This window comes from Erpetoichthys calabaricus, chromosome 11 (genome assembly GCF_900747795.2).
Source record: "Erpetoichthys calabaricus chromosome 11, fErpCal1.3, whole genome shotgun sequence".
NCBI classification, from domain to species: Eukaryota; Metazoa; Chordata; class Cladistia; order Polypteriformes; family Polypteridae; genus Erpetoichthys; species Erpetoichthys calabaricus.
Genome location: NC_041404.2, coordinates 153,192,486 through 153,215,759, shown reverse-complemented (window position 1 = coordinate 153,215,759; position 23,274 = coordinate 153,192,486). Strand labels below are relative to the sequence as shown.

Sequence of the window (23,274 nt, the reverse complement as noted above, 5' to 3'; positions counted from 1 at the left end):
TTTACTTGTGTTATATTTGACTAATGGTTAAATGTGTTTGATGATCAGAAACATTTTGTGTGACAAACATGCAAAAGAATAAGAAATCAGGAAGGGGGCAAATAGTTTTTCACACCACTGTACATGTGATGACGGTATTCATTTCTAAGACGAAATGCAGCAAAACATGTTGATTATATTATACAGATAAAACTTTAACTTCATTTAAATAATCTGTATTGTTAATAATTAAACATGTGAGGACACGGTGCCGCAGCGCTAGCTAGTTCAGTAATTGTTCCTGCCTTGCGCTGTATTCTTGCTGGTGCTGACGCGACACTGGAAAGATAGACGGATAGAATAATTAAACACGTACTACTAAGATATTTCAATGTTCCTTAAAAGTTTTGAAGAATCGAAGTTCTAAGCTTACAGATGGCTTCACGTCTATTACATAGCTTATTGTGTGGCGATTGAGTTTTTGGAGAAAGAAAAGTAAGGACAGGAATTGGAGGTTAGTACGTTTGAAAGAGACAGTACTGCTGTGATAAATTATTTAATTGAAGGTTGCGCATGGCGCAGCAAGCCTCTTGCGTGACACATGAACAAGCACTGCGCCACCGTGTTCCCATGTTTAATAACATGCTTTCATTCCTATCATCATGAAAAAGATATCACGTATACATCTCAGTATTTTAATTATTCAGAGAGCTGTAATATCAAGAATGTAATGGAGTATGTGTCCCGTCGGAGAAAGAGAAAGCCCGTTTAAAAAGCAGGTAGTGATTCATACACACAGAGCACATAGAAGATCAAATACAGAACAAAGCATTTAACATGCCACTTTAGTTACAATAGGATTTGAGAAACTAGTAAATTAAACGATTTTAAGATGAAGTTTATGATGTTCTACTTTAATGGCAAAATAAACTACGTGATTAAAGTGGAAATTTCGAGATTAAAGTTGACATTTCGTGCTTTTTTCCCCACTGTGTGCCTTTTTTTTGTCTGTACCTTAATAAGCTTTCATATGACACTCAGACGGTGGGCTACGACTCGCTTTTTCACGGCGACTTTGATATGTGATTTCTTTTTTATTTCGGGCACTGTGCGACTTTGTGAAGTTGAGCCTTCGAGTTTCTCCGACACTCTGTCACTCGATCAGCTTCCTTTTGTTGATTATACCACTGTTTAAACCAACAAATAGTACGTTTTTCCTTTGCCTCCATTTGGTATTCGCTGAAATTCTTATATTTTCTCCCGTGCTTTTCCCATTGTCTTTTCACAGAAGGCTATTTATATTGATTTGCATATTCAAAGAGGCGTAATTCTGGGAGGAGTTGGGGCGGGACAGAAGGCGCGTGCACGTGCGTTACTTTTCACGCAAATCGGGATTTATGTAGTAGAAGAACGTGAAAGTATGCGTGCGCACAGATTCCTGCATCTGGATTTTTCTGTGCGTACGCACAATCCCGCTTTTGTGCTTACGCCATGTTATAGTGTGAGTTCTACGCACGGCGTTATACATGAGGCCCCTGGTGTGCCTTGTTTAGCTATATGGTTTCGAGACATGGACGCCTATCCAGTGACCTGAGATGAAGACTGGACTCCTTCGGTACTGTGTCTCTTCAGAGATTCCTTGCATACCACTGGTCTGACTTTGTGTTGCTCATGGAGTTCCGAATGAGGCACATTACCTGTTACGGCACTACGGCCATGTGGCACTATTCCCTGGGGGTGATCCAGCTCACAGAATCCTCATTGCTAAGGACCCTAGTGGCTGGACCAGGCCGAGGGGCCGTCCAAGTAACACCTGACTGTGGCAGATAGATGGTCATTTCCTTTGGGGAACTGGACCATGTGGCTACCTGGGGGGTTTCTAACCAGGGTCCCGATCCTTTCATCATGTGGTGGGTGCGGCAACACACTGTACTAGTACGTGCTCCCAACCTGACCTGACTTAGCTGTCATTGCTGTTATTGTTGGATCTTTATCTATGTTGTATCCTTCACCACGATGCTTATGAAGAGTTGGCATCCATGTTCAAAGGTTCACTTTTTGAGTCCTAGGGATATTTAGCTTTACAAAATGAATGCAGAGTGGTGGCCCAAAACTAAATCTTGAATACCCCCCGAAAACAGCTTGTTGTGCCCCTGCTGAGCCATGCAACACTTTTGGCACCACTTAACAAAATGGCTGATCCTGTTACGCATTCATTCCCACTCTTTTCCATACAGTATTAAAACCCCACAACTTCATTTGGTAAGCAATATTTAACAGAGATACCCTCTTTAGTAAGACACAAATAGTTAAAACTTTTCAGAAATCTTTTATATAAACATGCCTTCTATTAGAGGTGGGTAGGGTACATTACTAGGACCACCAGTTGTGCATAATTAAGTTCAGATTGCCTACCTGAAAACATATCACAAAGGAAAGAAAACCAACTTTAAGTATCAAAGTAGAGGTCGTCTCCAATATCTGCTCTCCGTCATGTCATGTTCTATCAGAAGATGGTATCACTTTGAAAACACTTAATTATTTTTAAGGTACAGTAATTTATAGAAAATTGCTTGTAATAGGATTCTGAATCACAGATGGCAAAGCAATGAACTCTTGCTCTACTTTATTGGCCATCTGTTTCTATCTTTATGGAATTTTATTTGTATGCATTGCTGTAAGACACTCAGTAAGCAGCATGACGTAAAACTAAATCATCACTGCATTCTTACATGGAACTTTGAAGATGTGCCTTAAATCAACTAACAGAACTTAATTACAATGTTAACAGAGGGCTGGTCATTCCTGGTACTGGGCTGATCAGACATAAAAAAAAATTGAAAAATATGCACTCTAAAATGTGCCAAATATATACTGCTCAAAAAAATTAAAGGAACACTTTTTAATCCGAGTATAGCCTCAAGTCAATTAAACTTCTGGGATATTGATCTGGTCAGTTACGTAGCAGAGGGGGTTGTTACTCAGTTTCAGCTGCTTTGGTGCACTAGAGGGGCAACAATGAGACGACCCCCAAAACAGGAATAGTTTAACAGGTGGAGGCCACTGACATTTTTCCCTCCTCATCTGTTTTTTCACTAGTTTTGCATTTGGCTATGGTCAGTGTCACTACTGGTAGCATGAGGTGATACCTGGACCCTACAGAGGTAGCCCAACTTCTCCATGATGGCACATCAATAATTGCCATTGCCAGAAAGTTTGTTGCATCTCCCAGCACAGTCTCAAGGGCATGGAGGAGATTCCAGGAGACAGGCAGTTACTCTAGGAGAGCTGGACAGGGCCGTAGAAGGTCCTTAACCCATCAGCAGGACCAGTATCTGCTCCTTTGGGCAAGGAGGAACAGGATGAGCACTGCCAGAACCCTACAAAATGACCTCCAGCAGGCAGGCCACTGGTGTGAATGTCTCTGACCAAACAATCAGAAACAGACTTCATGAGGGTGGCCTGAGGGCCCGATGTCCTCTAGTGGGCCCTGTGCTCACTGCCCGGCACCGTGGAGCTCGACTGGCATTTGCCATTGAATACCAGAATTCGCAGGTCCACCACTGGCACCCTGTGCTTTTCACAGATGAGAGCAAGTTCTCCCTGAGCCCATGTGACAGACGTGAAAGGGTCTGGAGAAGCCTTGGAGAACATTATGCTGCCTGTAACATCGCTCAGCATGACCGGTTTAGTGGTGGGTCAGTGATGGTCTGGGGAGGCATATCCATGTAGGGACGCACAGACCTCTACAGGCTAAACAACGGCACCTTGACTGCTGTTAGGTATCAGGATGAAATCCTTGGACCCACTGTCAGACCCTATACTGGTGCAGTGGGTCCTGGGTTCCTCCTGGTACATGACAATGCCTGGCCGCATGTGGCGAGAGTATGCAGGCAGTTCCTGGAGGATGAAGGAATTGATACCATTGACTGTCCTCCACGGTCACTCGTCTGACTTCAATCTAATAGAACATCTCTGGGACATTATGTTTTGGTCCATCCGACGCCACCAGGTTACACCTCAGACTGTTTATATAAATAACGTGGAAAATCAGTCAAAAAGTAATAGGAACAAAACATAAATTAATAATGCCTCCCTGGACCTATAGTAGTTAAAACAGGTCCCTGACTATTCACATGGTAGCTTGTCCAATTACCCATGTCCCAGATGCTTCAAAACCCAGAATGCACCTTTTCGCATGACTCATCTTTTCTCTCTCTCTTAATATCTGGCCATTTGTCCTCTTGTCAGTCAAAGACTTGCCACCAACTTTCCTTCTGGTTCTAAAGTCCCTGGTTCACGTGCCATTTGGCATGTTTAAGCCTGTCACTTTCAGAGTCTGTGGTGGTAGCACACCCTAAGACTGTTGTTGATCCAGAAAGGTCAGGTCTCTGCTTTCTGCATTGTTTATGGAGAATCCTTCAAGTGGCCATGAGTTGATGCCACTTCTGGCAGTTCATCTTTGACAAACGTACAGGTTACCCAACACAAGTGCAGAGTGTACAAAAACTTGGTGGTGCTCTTCCTTCTTCCCTGGCCATTGTCTATCAGGACCCTGAGAGGCTGTGTCCCTTTTCTGAATCACTTTATACTGCTCACAGCCCTGGTCCTGAATACTTAAATAAGAATTAAAAATAAGAAAACGGAATTATTTCAATGACACATGTATTTAGACCCTTTACTCAGTGTTTAGTTGAAGCACCCTTGGCTGCGATCACAGCTCAGAGTCTTCTTATGTCTGACGGGTCTCACACACCTGGATTTGGGGATTTCCAGCCATTCTTCTCTGCAGATCCTCTGAAGCTCTATCAGGTTGGATGGAGTCCATCAGTGGACAATTATTTTCGGGTGATTCTGGAGATGTTCAGTTGGGTTGAAATTGCTCGAGAACATTCACAGAGTTGACCCCTAAGCCACTCCTGTGTTATCAATGTTATTCACTTCGTTTGTCAGTGGTTTTAATGTTGCGGCTTATTCTGAAAATAGTGTTGACAATGAAAGGAGCTATAAAACAAAGACATAATAACACAGACACGTCTGCTTTATGATCCCCCGAGTCAGATATACTGCAAATTGTGGATGCTGTCCTCAAATACCTTTAAAGATTTATATTTTTTAGTCTGCCAGTTTCCATTAACCCTGTGTCACATGTTTCCTGTATTTTTCCAACTAGCAGCCAAATTGATTTGAACTTGTGAACTTGCCATCATAAGTGTGAATCCTTAGACTGTAAAGGCACACTACGCATATGTTCACCGAATTACCAGTAATGACTATCAGTGACGGACAGACGGCTGGGTGCGCATTCATTGAACAACTATGCCTTGCGATATGTGCAGGATGCTAGATATTTCCCCCTCTCCTTCAAATGTTAATGGATGGACATTAAAGGGGTCTGTATGTTTTCAAGCATCAAAATGAATTTCATTCTCAAGATACTGGAATGAGCCTGGTGCAGCCCAGTGTGCCACAAAGTGGCGGCTTTTGAATAAATGAATATCTCTTGCCGGTAACCTCAAGAGCTTTCTTTGCTCTCTGTTTAGATTGAAGTCAGTCGCAAGCCCTCTGGGATAGTTTTCTAAAGGACAGAAGCAGTTAGGCTTTAGCAAAATGCTCAATAAATGTATTTCAGTGCTAAATTCTGAAGTGATTAAAAATTTCCAGAATAGCAAATTTTCATTCATGTGAAATAAGATGAATTTTAAATGGGAAGTTCAATTCAGAAATATAAATTACTTTAATAAAAATAAATATAAGGATTGACAGAGATGTGAACACTTCTGGCTGGCATGGCGGTGCAGTCGTAGTGTTGCTGCTTTGCAAGAAGAATATCAGAGTTGACATCTCGTGTCCTCCCTGTGTGGAGTTTGAACTTTGTCTCAGTGTCTTGTGTCTTTCCTTCACACGCTCCAGTTTCTTCCCACAGTCCAAAGACATGCCAGTGAGGTTGACTGGCAATGCTCAGTGTGCCCAAGTGATGGACTGGTGCCCTATCCAGGCCTTATTCCTGTTATGCACCTTATTCTTAGTGGGGTAGGCTTTAGACCCCGTGACCCTGCGCAGGTGCAGGCCGGCTTAGGAAATGGTATGGTGAGCATTAAGATGATTTCATTGCTACAATGAACTAGAAATGTGGACTGTGAAGGTGTGGCATTTCTTATTAAAGACCTTCATTGTGGTAAAAAAGAAAAAAACAACCACTATAATAAAGATGGATCAGCATCTTGTTCAGGACATTTCTAGGCTACACTATTCCAGTGGAGATTTTATTTTGATTCATAGGTAATTGGTGAACAAAATCGATAAATGAAAAGGGCCTGGAAATGTAATGGCAAAAGTGCCTTTTCATGAGGGCCCTAAGAAAGAAACGCTCTTAAGACAGGGAGAACATACAGACTTAGATAAAGGCCGGGCTCATTGTGGCACTTCAAAATAAAATAATGCATTAAAAGGGACACATTTGTGTGTGAGGGGGGAACTAAAATCCCTCCTTAGATACCGTAATTCTAAAACTTAATAGGCAATTATGTTAATTAATGCTTAATCTGCCTAAAGGACGAGGACCACCAATGCGTACAAAATGGTTGTGTAAAGATAATGATCTCTTAAAAAAATATATGAGAACACTGAAAAAGAATGCCTTTTTAAGATATAAAAATTGCCAAAGCGGAATACGACGGACCACATGTATTTTTGGCAACCAGTATAACACTGTGATAGAGGATGGTAGTATACCAGCGCTTAACCCGACACAGACAGCCACAGGAGGCACTCTGATAAAACACAAATGGTTTTATTTTCTACACCTCGTGGGAAACGCCTTCCGCGTTTCCCACAGCCACAACACAGTCCCAATCCCAACAGGGCTGTAGATAACTCCATCTCCCATGAAGCTCTGTGGGAGTCCGAGGCACCATTGCAACCCATGGGGGCTGCCATCTAACGTCCCGGGACAGGTACTGTGCTGCCTACGCTTGCTCCCCGGGTCCTCTCAGTGAAGAGTCTGTGACAATCCTATCAATATAAGTATGTTATAAGTAAGTAAGCATTAGAAGGTGAGAGAAAGAAACAAATGCCAAAGAGAAGCCATCTTGTTCAGACTTTGCACCGTACAGACTGCCTACTCTGTTCCCGAGCATCACACCTAAGCCAAAGCTGCAGCCACCTGACATGAAGTATTCTTTGTGACCCTGCTTTGAATTGTTCAGGCTGTATGTTTTCATACCTAACATTTATACTTGGTTTCTCCTTCAAATAAACATACGTCATGATTGAATATTGCTTTGCTGAAGTTGTCCAGTTGTTTAGTGACACTTAGCAATGGCCGATGATTGTTAAGGAAACTAACTGTGTCCACTTAGGTTACATACTGTCAGGGGAAGCCATTAGCCCTTGGCTTCTGTTAGGTTGTGTATAGCTAGCTAGGGATAGCTAGCGGTTCCCGGCTTTTGTTTGAAGTTTAGGCCTTTCAGGCGAAACAATCTGAAGATGGATTGATGTGTAGGCGAATCCCAGCAAGGAGGCGCTTCGTGAGCAGAGTGCCTTCTACACAGCAAAAAATGCATATGCAAACACTAGACAAAAAAATTTAAATGGGAGATCTTTTGCTTGTATTTGGCAAAAACATCTGCCAAAGGAGGCGGCACGGTGGCGCAGTGGTAGTGCCTCGCAGTAAGGAGACCTGGGTTCGCTTCCCGGGTCCTCCCTGTGTGGAGTTTCTCCCCATGTCTGCATGGGTTTCTTCCCACAGTCCAGAGACATGCTGGTTAGGTGCATTGGTGATCCTAAATTGTCCCTAAGTGTGTGCTTGGTGTCTGGGTGTGTGTGCCCTGCGGTGGGCTGGCGCCCTGCCCGGGATTTGTTCCTGCCTTGCGCCCTGTGCTGGCTGGGATTGGCTCCAGCAGACCTCCGTGACCCTGTGTTAGGATAGAGCGGGTTGCAAAATGACTGATGACATCTACCAAAGGGGTAGGCAAAATTTACTTGACAAGATTTCTAATAGTAAGCTAAATAATCATAAATGCAAATTTTTGGATTAGTCAATAGGTCTTATAATGAGGAAAAGTAAACTTAATTTCATGATTTAAATACTTTTCACTTGGCTTATATTTTATTTTTGGTAGTGAAGGCCCAGGCACGGTGGCACAGAGGTAGCGCTGCTGCCTCGCAGTTAGGAGATCTGGGTTCGCTTCCCGGGTCCTCCCTGTGTGGAGTTTGCAGGTTCTCCCCGTGTCTGCGTGGGTTTCCTCCCACAGTCCAAAGACATGCAGGTTAGGTGCATTGGTGATTCTAAATTGTCCCAAGTGTGTGTTTGGTGTGTGGGTGTGTGTGTCCTGCGGTGGGCTGGCGCCCTGCCTGGGGTTTGTTTCCTGCCTTGCGCCCTGTGCTGGCTGGGATTGGCTCCAGCAGACCTCCGTGACCCTGTAGTTAGGATATAGCAGGTTGGATAATGGATGGATAGATAGTGAAGGCCCAGGCAATGAATTGGAGTTAAGGTAGTGGGCCTCTTATTTGATTTGTATCTGAGCTTATTTATGCTGAGTAAATGTTGAACAGGTAAGTTTTGTGGGATGTATGTGTGAATCATGGCTAACTGTTTATACATTTTAACTTCCATCCATCCATCCATTTTCCAACCCGCTGAATCCGAACACAGGGTCACAGGGGTCTGCTGGAGCCAATCCCAGTCAACACAGGGCACAAGGCAGGAACCAGTCCTGGGCAGGGTGCCAACCCACCACAGTACATTTTAACTTGTCCACCATTATTAAAAAGAACCTTAGAGGTTAAAGTGCATTTTGAGGAAACTGTTACTGCACAAAACACCTTTCACCATATTCATCACCATCAAGGTGTATTCCCTAATATATTTTACATTATTTTAATCTGGAAAGATATGTCTGATGTACAATTTTGAAAATAAATTCCAGTCAGTTTTTTCAAAGTCTGGTGGAGTATGTATTTTACTAAAGATTGAATTCCATCCCTTCCCTGAGATATTACAGTAATAAGGAACTGCATTTTCCTAGGATTACCTCATGGTCTAGCATTGTGCACCTTGACATTAGCTGATAATGTCTACTGATATTCTCCTCATTACTAACTAAGACATTTCCAAGTGTGGGCATTGATGGAGAGTTCCAGACGTTCGGTAAGTCCCTTTAAATAAAACTTTTGGTTTGTAAATAGGAAGATAAACATGTTAAGGGAATTCCATACTAACAACAGAGTTGATCCAAAGGTACAAACACATTTTAAATCTAAAGATATCTGAGAAATGAGATGCCTAGTGGCTTCCATAAATCAAATATGGTATTTAAGGCATGCGCAATTATCCTGTAATTGAGCCGCACAGAGCCATTCCTCTGCCTTAAAGTGTTTCTTACATCGATCCCATGTTTTGACTAAATGAAGCACAGCCAGATTGCTAGAAAAGTGATGATAATTATTGTTGCCTGGAGCAAAGAGCAATTTGTATAATATTTTCTTTCCAAAGCCAATCAAGCAGGTACATTCTCAGTTCCACCGGTTTCCTTCTATTGTGTCAGATTATGGTGGACTCAGAAAATGTTCAGACCCCAACACATTCACCACATTTTATTGTGTTATAGATTTAATTCTAAAATTAGCAATTAGCCATTTTCGCCCATTAATCCTTATTCAACACCCCATAATGACAAAGAGAAAAGATGCTTTTTAGAAATGCTTGGAAATTTATTAAAAATCAAAAACTGGAATCTCTCATTCCTAGAGGTTTTCAGACATTTTTGCTGCTGCACTCCAAGTTGTGGGCAGGTGCATCCTCCTTGAGATGTGTCGAGAACTTGACTGGAGTCCACGTGTAGCAAACCAGATTGATTTAATATCATTTAGACAGTCAAACACCTCTGTATATAAGGTCCCACAATTCACACCGAATGCCAGGAGAAAAAAAAAACCAAACAAACCATGAAGACCAAGGAGCTCTCTGTATTCCTTGTAGTCATCTGAGGGAATAAAAGGCTTGCAAAGAAAGAATTCTTGGAGTGCCAACCCAACAGTCCCTGTTTACTTCAAGTACAACACAAAATAATTGCACGGTGGCGTAAAAAGGAAACAAAAATAGTTGCCACGTAAAGTAAAGTGGCTCTGTTAATCAGGCTCTCTAGTCTGCCTTGGTGAATTCATGGAGCTCCTTAGCTCTGGTCGATTTGTGAAGAAGTGACTCCTCCTTCTCGAGATAACATTATTATAGCCCAGGGACTGGAAGGAGGGGAGTCAGTTGCTCTCACTGGGCGGTTTCTTGGTATGCTAGAGGAATAAAAGAATAAGACAGTTAGCAGAAGTGCCCCATCTCAACCCTGGGTGGTATCACATACCTGGGAAGAACTTGGTGGGTGATCCACTGATGCGCATGCTTGGCAACCTACACAATCAAATTGTAATAAGGCATAGATCAGGTCAAGGAGACAAAACCATTTCTAAAGCTTTGAGTGTTCCCAGGGACACGGTGGCCTCAGTAATTGTGAAATGGAAAAACATCTGGAATTACCTGGACTCTTCTTGCAGTTGGCCGTCCAGTCAAACTGAATAACCGGTCAGAACTGAGGGAATGATGAATTTGGCCAAATACAGAGAGATCCTTGAAGAAAACCTGCTCCAGACCTAACAACTTCAAACTGGGGCAAAAGTTCACCTTTCAGCATGACAATGACCCAAAGCGTACAATGAAGACACCGCTGCAGTGGCTTTAGGACAAGTCTCAGACTGTCAATGAATGTCTCAGCCAAAGACCAAACTTAAACCAAATAGAACGTGTGTGGAGAGGCCTGAAGATGGCAATGTGGAGACACTTGTCATCCAATCTAACAGACCTTGAGAGGGTCTGCCAGGAAGAATGGGATAATAAAACCCTAAATCCAGGAGTGCAATGCTTGTAGAGACTAAGAAGAAGACCAAGAAGACTTAAAGCTGGAAGTTACTGCCAAAGCCCGAATTAGGGGTCTGAACACTGATGTGAATGAGAGAATTCAGTTTTTGATTTTTAGTGCAGTGGCATATCTTTCTGAAAACATGTTTTCACTTTGCCATTATGGGTGATTGAGTGTAGACTGATGGGCAAAAATGTTAAGTTTATTAATTTAAAGTTAAATCTACAGCCCAATAAGGTGTGCAGAAAGTGGAAAGTCTAAACACTTTCTGAATCCAGCGTATGAAGTGTCATGGAGCTTTTAAACAGTTATATGGTTAAAATCTGCAGGAATGTTTTCTATGAAAATATGATATATACAATTTAATGTTGTTGTTGTAAAGTTTTATTCACCTGTACTAATCGGATCACTCGGTAGCATGATGTCCCTTCCATACATCCATTTGCTGAAATTACTTAATTCACTTTCATATGAATTCAGAAATTATCATTTTTTACTATAAACATTGAAAAGTTCTCAAAATAATTTAGCTGTGGCACTGAATATACATATGCTGAAATGAATGACCACTGCATTACAATTTCTAGTCATGTACAACACTAATTTCTCTCTGATTTGACTTAAGATTAATATCTAACTAGACTAAAAACATTTTAAAATGGTCACAAATGACAAAATCCAAAATTGCTTTAGGAAATATTATGTATGAGATCAAACTGACAGCCCACTCCTAATGTTAAAATGTTTATAGAAGCTCACTACATTTGCTTGTTTGGCATTGTGCTGATTTCCTGGTGGAAGACACAATCCTGCACTTGAACACTCACATGAGAACATAAAAATCTGACAAACGAGAGACGGCCATTTGGTCCTTCAAGCTCATTTGCTTACCTAACAGCTAAATTGTCCGAACATCTCATCCCGAAACTTCTAAAATGTTGTCGAGGTTTCTGCTTCAACTCTGTGTCTTCATAGTTTGTTCCTAATTCTCACAACTGTTTGCGTAAAAGAAATGCTTACTGGCTTCAGCCCCTTAATTTCCACAGGTGTCCTCAAGGATGTGACTCACCGATCAATTGTAAGAATTCTACTGGATCTACTTTATCGATGCCTCTGAGGCTTTTGAAGACCTGGATTAGGTCCCCACACAGTGTCCTCTTCTCGACACTAAAGAGGTTTAATTATCTGAGTCTGTCACAGTAGGACTCATCATTCAGTCCCATGATGCACTTGGCTTCTTTTCTGTGCACAGCTTCAAGTGCTGCACTCTGTCAATACTCCAGATGTGCTCTCACGAGTCTGAGCAAAACATCCCTTGATTTATTTTTAACAGTTTTAATGATATAAACTAACATTATTTGACTTCTTAAATTGCTTCTGTACATTGCTTAGATGATGAAAATATTGCATCAATATAAACCCCTAAATCCTTTTCAGAGGTTGCGTCCTGAAGCTCAGTGTCTCCCATCTTGTATTTATAACTGACGTTCCTTTTGCCCACATGTAGCACTTTGCACTTTTTTGCCTTAACCGTACTTCCCAAATATTCACTAACTTCACTTTTAGGATCTCCGGGACACTGACCAGTGTTACTGGCTACCCAAACTGCATATATGAATATATCTTTGCAGTTATTAAAATCCTTGTTCAAATGCACATTATGTTTCTTTCAAGAAGAAGCGAAGTCACAGGGAGTTGTGGGCCTGTAATATTTACAAAGGTTAGTAAAATGTGATTGGACTTTTCATAAGTTCTTCACACTGCCTGTGAGTCTGCAGATGCGCTGTGTGATAAGAGAGTTGTTTTTTGGCAACATGAAGCATGTTACTTAAAATGGAAAACAACAAACGTGCAGCTCAGTTGCAGCACTTCACGTATGCTAATATGGAAACAAACAAAAAGAAACACTTCTGCATTTTGAATCTTTAATTGATTGGAATGATTTGTCTTCTTTTATGCACATAAAATGCAATTAATTCAAATTGAAATGAGTGGCAAATAACAAAAGACACCACTTGTAATTCTTAACCTGTGATTTTAAATGAAAGGCATGTATGGGCAGAATTGTGAAAAATTAATTTACCTGCGTTTAATTTATCCTTTATTGGATTTGTTGGCTTTGCATTCTGATTAAACTGTTACCATCTTTATGTTTTAATACTTTAAAAAAAAATGTTTGACAAAAGGTCTCTAAAGGCCAAATTTGTAGCACTGGAATCATGGATGGAGCTTGATGTTTAGGCTGGGGGGAGTGGGAGGGTTGGTTGAGGTTCTTCAATAGATGAACCTTAAAAAACAGTCACAGCCGCAACTTCTTAAAAATAATGGAGGCAGAACGGTTCTCCAGAGTGATGCCATAGGGGAACCCTTTTTGGTTTCCAAAAGACCCATCGAGATGAAGGTTTCAGAAAGAACTTTTATTTATTTACATCCATAATGAGCTTCATATAGTAAGTAACCAAGACTAGATGATAACAGATTTGTGAAATACAAACGGCTCATGGTTTTAAAAGGATTCTCGCTGCATACAATAACACAGGTTAAGTCCAGGTTTTCTTAATCTGTTAGTGTTCTGCTAGGTAGCCCACCATACCCTAAAGATTTCAGTTTTTTCCCACATATTAAGAGTTGTTTCAAAGCACAAAGAACCACCTTCACATGCAAAGAACCCTTCCCAGAATGAAATGGTGCTTTGTCAAGCAATGGCTCTATGATGAACCAAAGAACCCAGTAATGAACCATAAAGTACCATTAAAGAACTGTTGTTTTTAAGAGTGTACCTATACATTGTAACACAAGACAGAGGCAGCATCAATGTGTTAGGGGCACCTTGCGGCAAACCCCGTATGACAGAATGACTGTAACAGAAAAAAAAAAACACGTACATGCAAGATAAGTCTTCCTCAGACTTACATCCTGTCAGGGTGACTGCCCAAGATGGTGGCTCTTCTGGTTATGAGGAGTCCTGGCAGGAAGAGGCGGGCCCAGGTGGGCGGACCCTGGCTGTGACATCAGAGGTGGAGAGCCTTCAATCTTCCTTTTGGCATAGGAAGCAAAAGAGAGACTGTTATCACACAGCGCCATCCTCTGGATGAGTGGAGACTTACTGTCACCCAAACCTTTAAACTGTCTGCCACGTGCATGTGCTATATAAATAAAATGTATTAGTAACATCCATCCATTATCCAACCCGCTATATCCCAACCACAGGGTCACGGGGGTCTGCTGGAGCCAATCCCAGCCAATACAGGGCGCAAGAAACAAACCCCGGGCAGGGCGCCAGCCCACCGCAGGACACACACAAACACTAAGCACACACTAGGGCCAATTTAGAATCGCCAATGCACCTAACCTGCATGTCTTTGGACTGTGGGAGGAAACCGGAGTACCCAGAGGAAACCCACACAGACATGGGGAGAACATGCAAGCTCCACGCAGGGAGGACCCGGGAGGCGAACCCAGGTCCCCAGGTCTCTCAACTGCGAGGCAGCAGCGCTACCCACTGCGCCACCGTATTAGTAACATATTTCCATCATATCTCAAGTCACATATCAAATTGTTTATAATGTAAAGTTACACTATAATGTGTGTGTATGTGTGTTTGGGAGAAAATCCCAAGCTGTTGTAAAGCATTCCATCATCCTCTACTGAAAAAGTGAATGGACAGTTTATTTTATTATTATTTATTTATTACATGGCTGATTCCTTTATCCAAGGGGACTTCCAACAGCTGGGATACAGTTGGTTACATTCTTCTTTTCTTTGTCCAATTGGAGCTGTGGCAGATGAAGTGACTACTCATGGTCACACAGGGCTTGTAGTGGGATTTGAATCCACAACCACAGAGTCTGAAGTCCAAAGGCTGCTCAGCTGCCCAACTTACCCTACAATGGACAGGCATTCTGTTCATTGAAGGTTTTAACCATGCAGTTGTTTGGGATCTCCATGACTATAATCAGGACTTGTTTTGATAATAATTGTTACTCATCTTTATTGTTTTGCTTTATTTTTTTTCCAGATAATTCATATTACTCACCTGGAATACAAAATGTAATGAGACATGATTGTTATCACCTACATCATCCATCAATCCATTTTCCAACCCGCTGAATCCGAACACAGGGTCACAGGGGTCTGCTGGAGCCAATCCCAGCCAACACAGAAACCAATCCCGGGCAGGGTGCCAACCCACCGCAGGACACACACAAACACCAAGCCAATTTAGAATCGCCAATGCACCTAACCTGCATGTCTTTGGACTGTGGGAGGAAACCGGAGCACCCGGAGGAAACCCACGCAGACACGGGGAGAACATGCAAACTCCACGCAGGGAGGACCCAGGAAGCGAACCCAGGTCTTCTAACTGCGAGGCAGCAGCGCTACCCACTGTGCCACCGTGCCGCCCTTCTATTGAATCTGAACTCTAAATTGTATCTAACTAATGAAACTGAAAAAGAGAGGACATGGGTATTAATTGCTAAAGAAAAGCAGCGCTTTCTATAACATTTCCACATCATTAGCAGGTACCTGCTTGAATAACAATCGCATTTCATATTAAATAACATGGCAAAATCTCCAAAAGTGGGAAGTTTAATCATATTTTTAAAACTCGAACCCGGGTCTCCTAACTGCGAGGCAGCAGCGCTACCACTGCGCCACCATGCCGCCTCACCTACATCACCTTCCATATAAAACTAAAATGTGAAGTATCCATTGTCAACTTAATGTCTGACTACACATATGAAATCACTCAACTCCCAGTAGAGATCTGAAATATTTTGAAATACAGTAATCCCTCCTCCATCGCGGGGGTTGCGTTCCAGAGCCACCCGCGAAATAAGAAAATCCGCGAAGTAGAAACCATATGTTTATATGGTTATTTTTATATTGTCATGCTTGGGTCACAGATTTGCGCAGAAACACAGGAGGTTATAGAGAGACAGGAACGTTATTCAAACACTGCAAACAAACATTTGTCTCTTTTTCAAAAGTTTAAACTGTGCTCCATGACAAGACAGAGATGACAGTTCCGTCTCACAATTAAAAGAATGCAAACATATCTTCCTCTTCAAAGGAGTGCACGTCAGGAGCAGAGCATGTCAGAGAGAGAGAGAAAAGCAAACAAATCAATAGGGCTGTTTGGCTTTTAAGTATGCGAAGCACCGGCGGCACAAAGCTGTTGAAGGCGGCAGCTCACACTCCCTCCGTCAGGAGCAGACAAAGAGAGAGAGAGAGACAGAGTTTGTTTTTCAATCAAAAATCAATACGTGCCCTTCGTGCTTTTAAGTATGCGAAGCACCATGCAGCATGTCGCTTCAGGAAGCAGCTGCACAGAAGGTAGCAACGTGAAGATAATCTTTCAGCATTTTTAGACGAGCGTCCGTATCGTCTAGGTGTGCGAACAGCCCCCCTGCTCAATCCCCCTACGTCAGGATCAGAGAAAGTCAGCGCAAGAGAGACAGAAAAGTACGTTGGGTAGCTTCTCAGCCATCTGCCAATAGCGTCCCTTGTATGAAATCAACTGGGCAAACCAACTGAGGAAGCATGTACCAGAAATTAAAAGACCCATTGTCCGCAGAAATCCACGAAGCAGCGAAAAATCCGCGATGTATATTTAAATATGCTTACATATAAAATCCGCGATGGAGTGAAGCCGCGAAAGGCGAAGCGCGATATAGCGAGGGATTACTGTAATCTCTCTCTATAAAGCAATCAAACATCCGTCCTTCTAGTATCTGTGCCTGGGTGTAATGTCGTCTGGCATCAACGAGAGGGCGAGAATGTCTGATGAACAAAAGCAAGAGGTTAAAGTAAGGTTGTAAACCATGTGGCGTATGTCCATGCTTCAAGTCGTCTGATGTCCACAACAGAGATGGAATGTTTGAAGACGAATGGCAACAAGAAGCACAAAAAAAGGGAGATGCAAGGGACAGAATGCAAGATGAACAAAGGCAGCAAGACGCACAAATAAAAAGGGATGCAAGGCATGTCTGGAGAACAGAGATTCGTACTGTAATTGCATAACATGATCGAAACAGGCGTTTTTATCAATGTACCATTAAGCTCGTTTTAGTAAAAGGATGTTTCGCTAAGCTACTATTGAAATATTGAATTTTGATATACATATTCATCAAAATAAATTTATCCGCTGTGCTGTGATATCTAGAATAGAGCATTCTGTTCAAATTTCATAAATTTCAAAAGTTCCCATTTTAAAATTTCCAATTGACAATTTCTAAAAGTTACCAACATTAAAGAAGAGAAACATTCTCTGTGACCTCAATTACTGTTTGCAATTTACCTTGATTGACGTTATTTCAACTTGTATGTGTTCCTCTTTTACACACCCAATAGCTGCTATTAGCAGTAAAACAAATCCCCTTGCAAAACGGATTGGCAATATAAAATACTAAATCTCCAGCAGAGTCAGGATGGGTGAACTTCACCAGAAATGTTTACTCTCCATCAGGTACTAACTTCAAAAATTTTATGCTTAACAAATATGAACAACACTTAGACACTGAACCTTCACAAAAAAAACAACATTACATCAATCTAAAAAATGTAAATAAAATAAATAAATAAATATATTATTATTATTATTAATAACAACAAATAATAATTCCCAAAAACTTGGCGCAGTATTAAAAATGCTAATAAAAACAAAAAGGAGTGATCTGTAAATTCTATTCACTATAAACGCGTCTTATGTATAAACGTCTATGTGTGGAAGTGTCTGTCTGTCCGGCCTGGAAGTAAGAGGTGGAGTCGGGATGAGGGCTCCGCCTCCGATGAAACAGAAAACTCGCTTAGCCGCTAATAACACAAGCGGGGTGAGCACGTCAGCAAAACTAAACCTCCGAAGAAAGACAAAGTCGCTTAGACACTAACATCGCCAAAACGGTATCCCTTTTACTTTTCCTCCTGCTGCTAATACATAAATGATGTGATCACGTTGGCAAAATGAATCATCCTAGGAGAGAAACGCCCAGAGCAGTTCCTTAAATTTACCTGAGATCTTTCCATTTCAGTTTTTTTCTAGGACTTCTGGCTTTTTACAGCACATGCTTACACAGCTACTATATTATAAAACACAACAGCCATACATTATTTGATGTTTTACCTTGTAAATTTCATTGTTTGTTTGAACATATACAGTCATGACAAATCTGAAGACAGCACAAGGCTCCAAAAACGTGGGGCAGTCAAGTGTTTGCCACTGTGTAACATCACCATTTGTTTCTATGAAGTGTTTGGACACTGGAGACACAAGTTGCTTAAGTTTAGCAAGCAGAATTTTCCAACATTCATCCACTTTACGTCTTCAGCTGCACAATTGCATGAGGCCTTTGTTGCCATATTTAATGTTTCACAATGTGCCGCACAGGTCAGGACTGTGGTTAGGCCAATCTCATACCTGCACTCTTTGCTAACACAGCCATGCACTTGTAGTCCGGTCAGAATGTGATTTTCTGTTGTCCTGCTGGAAAATGCGGCATTCGCATACATTCTGGCTTCAGCAGATGCAGTCCAATGAATGAACTCAGACTTCTGGTTGTGCCTTTTCTTTTATAACAGGGTGACTGGAAGGGGTGGGGCTTCCTGGGCAGACTGGAAGTGACATCACTGCTGTTCAGGGAGCTTTTCCTTCACTCTAGAGCTCTTAGAGTAACTGTGCCTCACCCAAAGGTGTCCTTCATTTTCCCTCATGAACAGAGCCACCAACATGTATGTGCATACTTCAATCACTGTTCTTTTTGATTATGACCATCTGTTATAAAAATATTTAATAAATGATAAAGTTTTTTCTCTGGTAATAAAGTAAATAATCAAATTTTAACATGCTCTAACTTTGAATGCACCTGAATGTAACACCATATTTTCATTTTCTAACTTGTAAAGATAACTGAACAAAATAAATCTCTGAGAAGAACAGAGAAAGTACAGAAGCTGGATTGCTGATGAAGTGTTCACATCTTCTCTATGCTTTTTGAGAGTAAAGTCAGGACCGTCGCTTGGCTAAAGGGGTGGTGAGACGGGGATGAGCTGTTTGAAAAGCAAGCACAGCTCTACCTCATTCTCAGGCTTGTGGATGCGCACTGCCAGTTTGAAGTTTAGCAGCACTCTATGATTTTTATGTCATCATTTGCTGCCGAGTGCAGTGGCTGCACATTTCCAGTCATGGGTTTGTTCAGTACAGCCAGTGCCATGGGGAGTATTCAGTACAGCACATGATGGTTTCTGCTCTGTTTGTGGTACCTACTTTCAGCAGCGACCTTAAGATGTGACCCCAGGATCTAACCGCTTTTCTCTTTCTGGTTCAGCTCTTGTCACCCTGGCTGGAGTCAGTGTCTACGTGGCATATTCAGCTGCAGCCTTCAAGGAAGCCGTCTGTCAGGTCGGGAGGAAGGCTTTGCAAGACATTGACATCAGATTTGGGTGGTCTCTCGCATTGGCCTGGATCTCCTTCATTGCCGAAGTCCTCACCAGCATTGGATTCCTTCTGGCCTCAAGAATTGTAGGCTTGAAGAGAAGGCAGCAGCAAGGTATATGAATTGCAGAACATGGCTACACCACGATGGTTTTGGAGAGTAGGTGAGTGAGAAACTGAGGGGATTTTGTCACCAGACTCATCTTTAGAAGTAGCCTGTGGGGGTCTCTTCCAAGATTCTTCAGGATGATGGCAAATGAACCCCAAGTCAAATTGCGGTGGCTTAAGCGATGCAGAGGTTAACGTCTCAAGTGTGTGAGCTCTGCTTTCCATGTCAAATAAGGTTTGCTGTTTCTAAGAGTTTCATGCAAGTGCAAACAAATAAGTTCACATTCATGAATCAGACCATATGCATCACAGGGTCATTCGGTTGCAGTTCGTTTTAATGCATATATATATATATAATAAAGAACAAATGGCATAGACACCCGCATTGTAAAATGAACACAGAAAGTTCTAATTTTACAGTAAAGAACAGTTAGTGTTAATTCTTTTATTTTTTCAGAAATACTCTTGGAATAATCTTATTTGATGTGCCTGTTTCCTGAAAGTTCAGGTGGGGAGGTCTGCCTCAGCTGGGTCAGACGCAACAAAAAAGGATCAGTGGAATTTGTGTACTATTTCTGTGTACTATTTATGTATACATATGTATGTATAGTTATGGTGGGGTAGTGGCTAAGGCTGACTAGCAGGACCCTGCCTTTGCTCCAACTCTAGCAACAACCGTGTAGCGTACTTGTGAATTGTAAGTCATGTTGTATTAAAGTGTGAACTAAATATCCATGGATTCATTTACTAACTCACTTAATCCTATTACAGAGTAGCAGGATTGGCTAAATAAATAATGTAAATGTAAAATACACTTGTATAAAAGAGACTATTGCAGTTTCATTAGAATTAGGCTTGCCTCAATGCTCATTAAACAATGGTGGTGCCAGGAGCGAGGCAATAATAAGGTTGGACAAGACTGGAGAATGAAGTGGCTGCAAGCAGTTGGGCACGGATACTGAGCCGAGTCTCATCAGAACGGCACTAGGACATTAGCATAAGGTGGGAGCCTTTGGACTTGAGCTTTGGCATTGGTGAATTTGGCATTTGGCATTTGGCAGCTTCCAGGGCTACAGAAATGTCTGTTTGGCTTCGGCTGACTATGTAGGCCGCTTGACAAAATGGTTTGGTCAGGGTAAAGCTTCATAGGGGATTACTAGAAAGCTTTACATGTCACTCGTACTCATTATTCCTATTTGTTTCACATGCACTCATAGAGAGCCTTGGAAGTTTCCACATTTTATTGTTGTACAACACTGAATCACATCAGATTTAATTTGGCTTTGTTAACACTGACCAACAGAAAAGGATTCAGATGTTTAATAAGTAATTTCATGTCATTTTCTGAAACCAGATCTGGGTCACGGTGCTGGTGCCTATCCCACCTAACATAGGGCTCAAGGCAAGAACAAACACATATACAACAAACACACACTAAAACCAAAAGTGTCACCAGTTCTCCTTTTTATAAACTTTTTGTAGGCACTGCACGTTATCCCGGAGAAAGCGGCAGTTTCTCTCATGATCATTCTTAAGGGTGGTTTCTTGAATTGATTGAAGCTCATTCACAGGTGTGCTGTGGACTTTTGTTTCCTAATAAGGCATACGTCACACACATATTAGAAATATTCCACTCCGGTAATAGAGGCAATCATGAAAAAAAATGAGCTTCTGCATTCACTCCATGCTACTTATGTTGCACCACGCTGTTTCCTCTGAATATCCTTTGCTAAGAGAATGCCACTTACAATTCAGTTCTCTGTGAAGTACTTCTAAAAAAAGCAACTGAAATTTCCCTGGAACTTCAGAGCTGAACTGAATAGTCCCTGTCAGAAGTGATAATGATTTGCGATAGCCATGGCTGATCCTTCACAACGTCTGGCAGTATCTGCTTCACAGGTGTTTAGCGGCTGCTTACAGATTATGGCACTTTGACTGTGCAGCGTGATTGTGCCCACTTGTGTTCTCCTTCTACATGCTGACATACAAAGACAGACCTCCTCAGTCCAGTGCCTTGGAGTGATTTAAAAAGGGGAATCCTGGAGTGTCAGTTCATGGATTGGCCCACTATACTTGTTTTTGAAGCTTATGTTGTCCCTCTGTCTAGGCCCTAGCTACTCAACTCATTCCATGAAAGTCTGCAGTGGGTGCAGGTTTTTGTTCCATCTAAGACTTGCCTTTTAATATCGTATCCAGCAGGGGGTGCATGCTCTACTGGAATGTGTCTCTTTAAAATTGTAGTCATACTCAAGACAATATCTCCCTCTCAGTAATAATAGCAGAAATATCAAGACATGGAAATTATGATACAAAAGGAAGGATTAATTTAATGTGCTTTTAAAGGCTTCATTTACTCCTATAAACAAACAACTGAGGAAGCCAATAAGTCAGTACAATTGTCTTCTGATCTTTCAGTAGGGTCTTCGAGAATCGGGTGTCCTTTTTCAGAGGAGTTGGAGGAATGGTTCTACTCAGAGACAGCCTGGGATGTCTTCAATCTGTCCATTGGAAAGGCTTCCATGAGTGGCTGAGCTGTATGCTGTTTTTTACCCTTACTTGTTGACATTACCGTATACACTCATGTATAAGTTGGGTGTTGAAACCCAAAAAATCGATCATAAAATCAGACCCCGACTTAAACGCCCATTCAAAAGTACGACACTTATTTTTATTTATTTATTTTTTTACATCTTCTTGCCTTCTCCAATCTCACACCAGTTTCTCAGATGCATCGAATTTTGTTGCAGAAGCATAGTTACCAATTTCTTTTGCTACTTCAATGACGTTTAATTTAAAAACAGCTTCATATTTTCTTCTGATCGGACACTCCATCATAGATAAAGGACGCTCTTACGATAAAGGTGTATGAGGGTGTGAGATACAAAAAATACAAAACAGTGCAAATGTCGCTTCGGAATAGTTTGGGTATTACCGTGTGGTCACATAGGCACAATACATAGAAAATAAAGGCAGTGTGTTTGGTGGTTACTCTCTCAGGTGGATGTTAGCATATTGTAATCTCTGGGACCAATAGCGCGAGTTTTAAACACATTCAACTTATACAACTGACATTATAAAATACCAGAAATTATAAGGTCAAATCAAGTCCCGACTTATCCGCGAGTATATACAGTACGGTACATCTTCTTTCATTAAGACATTGCCTGGCGGCTCTTATTAACTACTAAAAGACCATTTCTGCTGAACAGTTAGCAATCAGTATTAGCTTTTTCCATTAACTCTATTCATCATTAATTTTTAGTAGCCTCTTTAGCGTTACATTTACTCCCAGAAAAATGAGCCAAAAACACTGAATTTTTTTTGACAAGAAATAATGTTTTTATGTGTAACAGAAACATGTAAATACCAAAAGTCAACATAAATACAGTAGGAAAGGTCTGTCTAGTGTCCACTGTTGTACTGATGCAGATTTAACACACGTTCTTCATGTGATGTGTTTTCAAACAGTGACCAATGCACAGCATGATGTTGCAGTCACGACTGTAGACACGTGTTTCTTTGTGCATGTCTCTTATAACATTTTTTTCTGTTACTTCTGCACGAGAAGTTAGAATGTCAGTGCCTTAACTGCACAATCGATGCACCCCTTGTGGTATTGTAGGCTACCACAGCACAAAGCTTAGTGACACAAACATTGACAGTTGCTGCCTTCTGAAAGCGGCTACTGTTTTTCTTGTCCTTGCACTTGATGCCTTTTTGCAACGCAACTACCTGCACCACAGTGAACCTTCAAGTGACCAAAGGTATCTGGCATATCACAGCGGTTCGGTCATACAGGACAGTGCTGTGTGCATCATGTTCACAATTCACATTGTCATCATTATT

At 41.6% G+C, this 23,274-nt stretch overlaps 1 protein-coding gene across 2 annotated transcripts in view; it reads left to right on the top strand.

Moving 5' to 3' along the window:
* Window positions 1-20,450, top strand: part of LOC114661155 (transmembrane protein 114) — a 119,354-nt gene extending 98,904 nt beyond the window's left edge. The window contains exons 4-5 of one of the 2 annotated variants that reach the window (XM_028814346.2): window positions 19,214-19,484; window positions 19,886-20,450. In XM_028814346.2, coding sequence (XP_028670179.1) covers window positions 19,214-19,443 — 230 coding nt within the window. In that variant the 3' untranslated portion in view covers window positions 19,444-19,484; window positions 19,886-20,450. Of the gene's footprint in view, window positions 1-19,213; window positions 19,600-19,885 lie in introns of those variants that run through there. The other variant, XM_051933444.1, reaches the window with a different exon arrangement.
* Window positions 20,451-23,274: the final 2,824 nt, after the last annotated feature.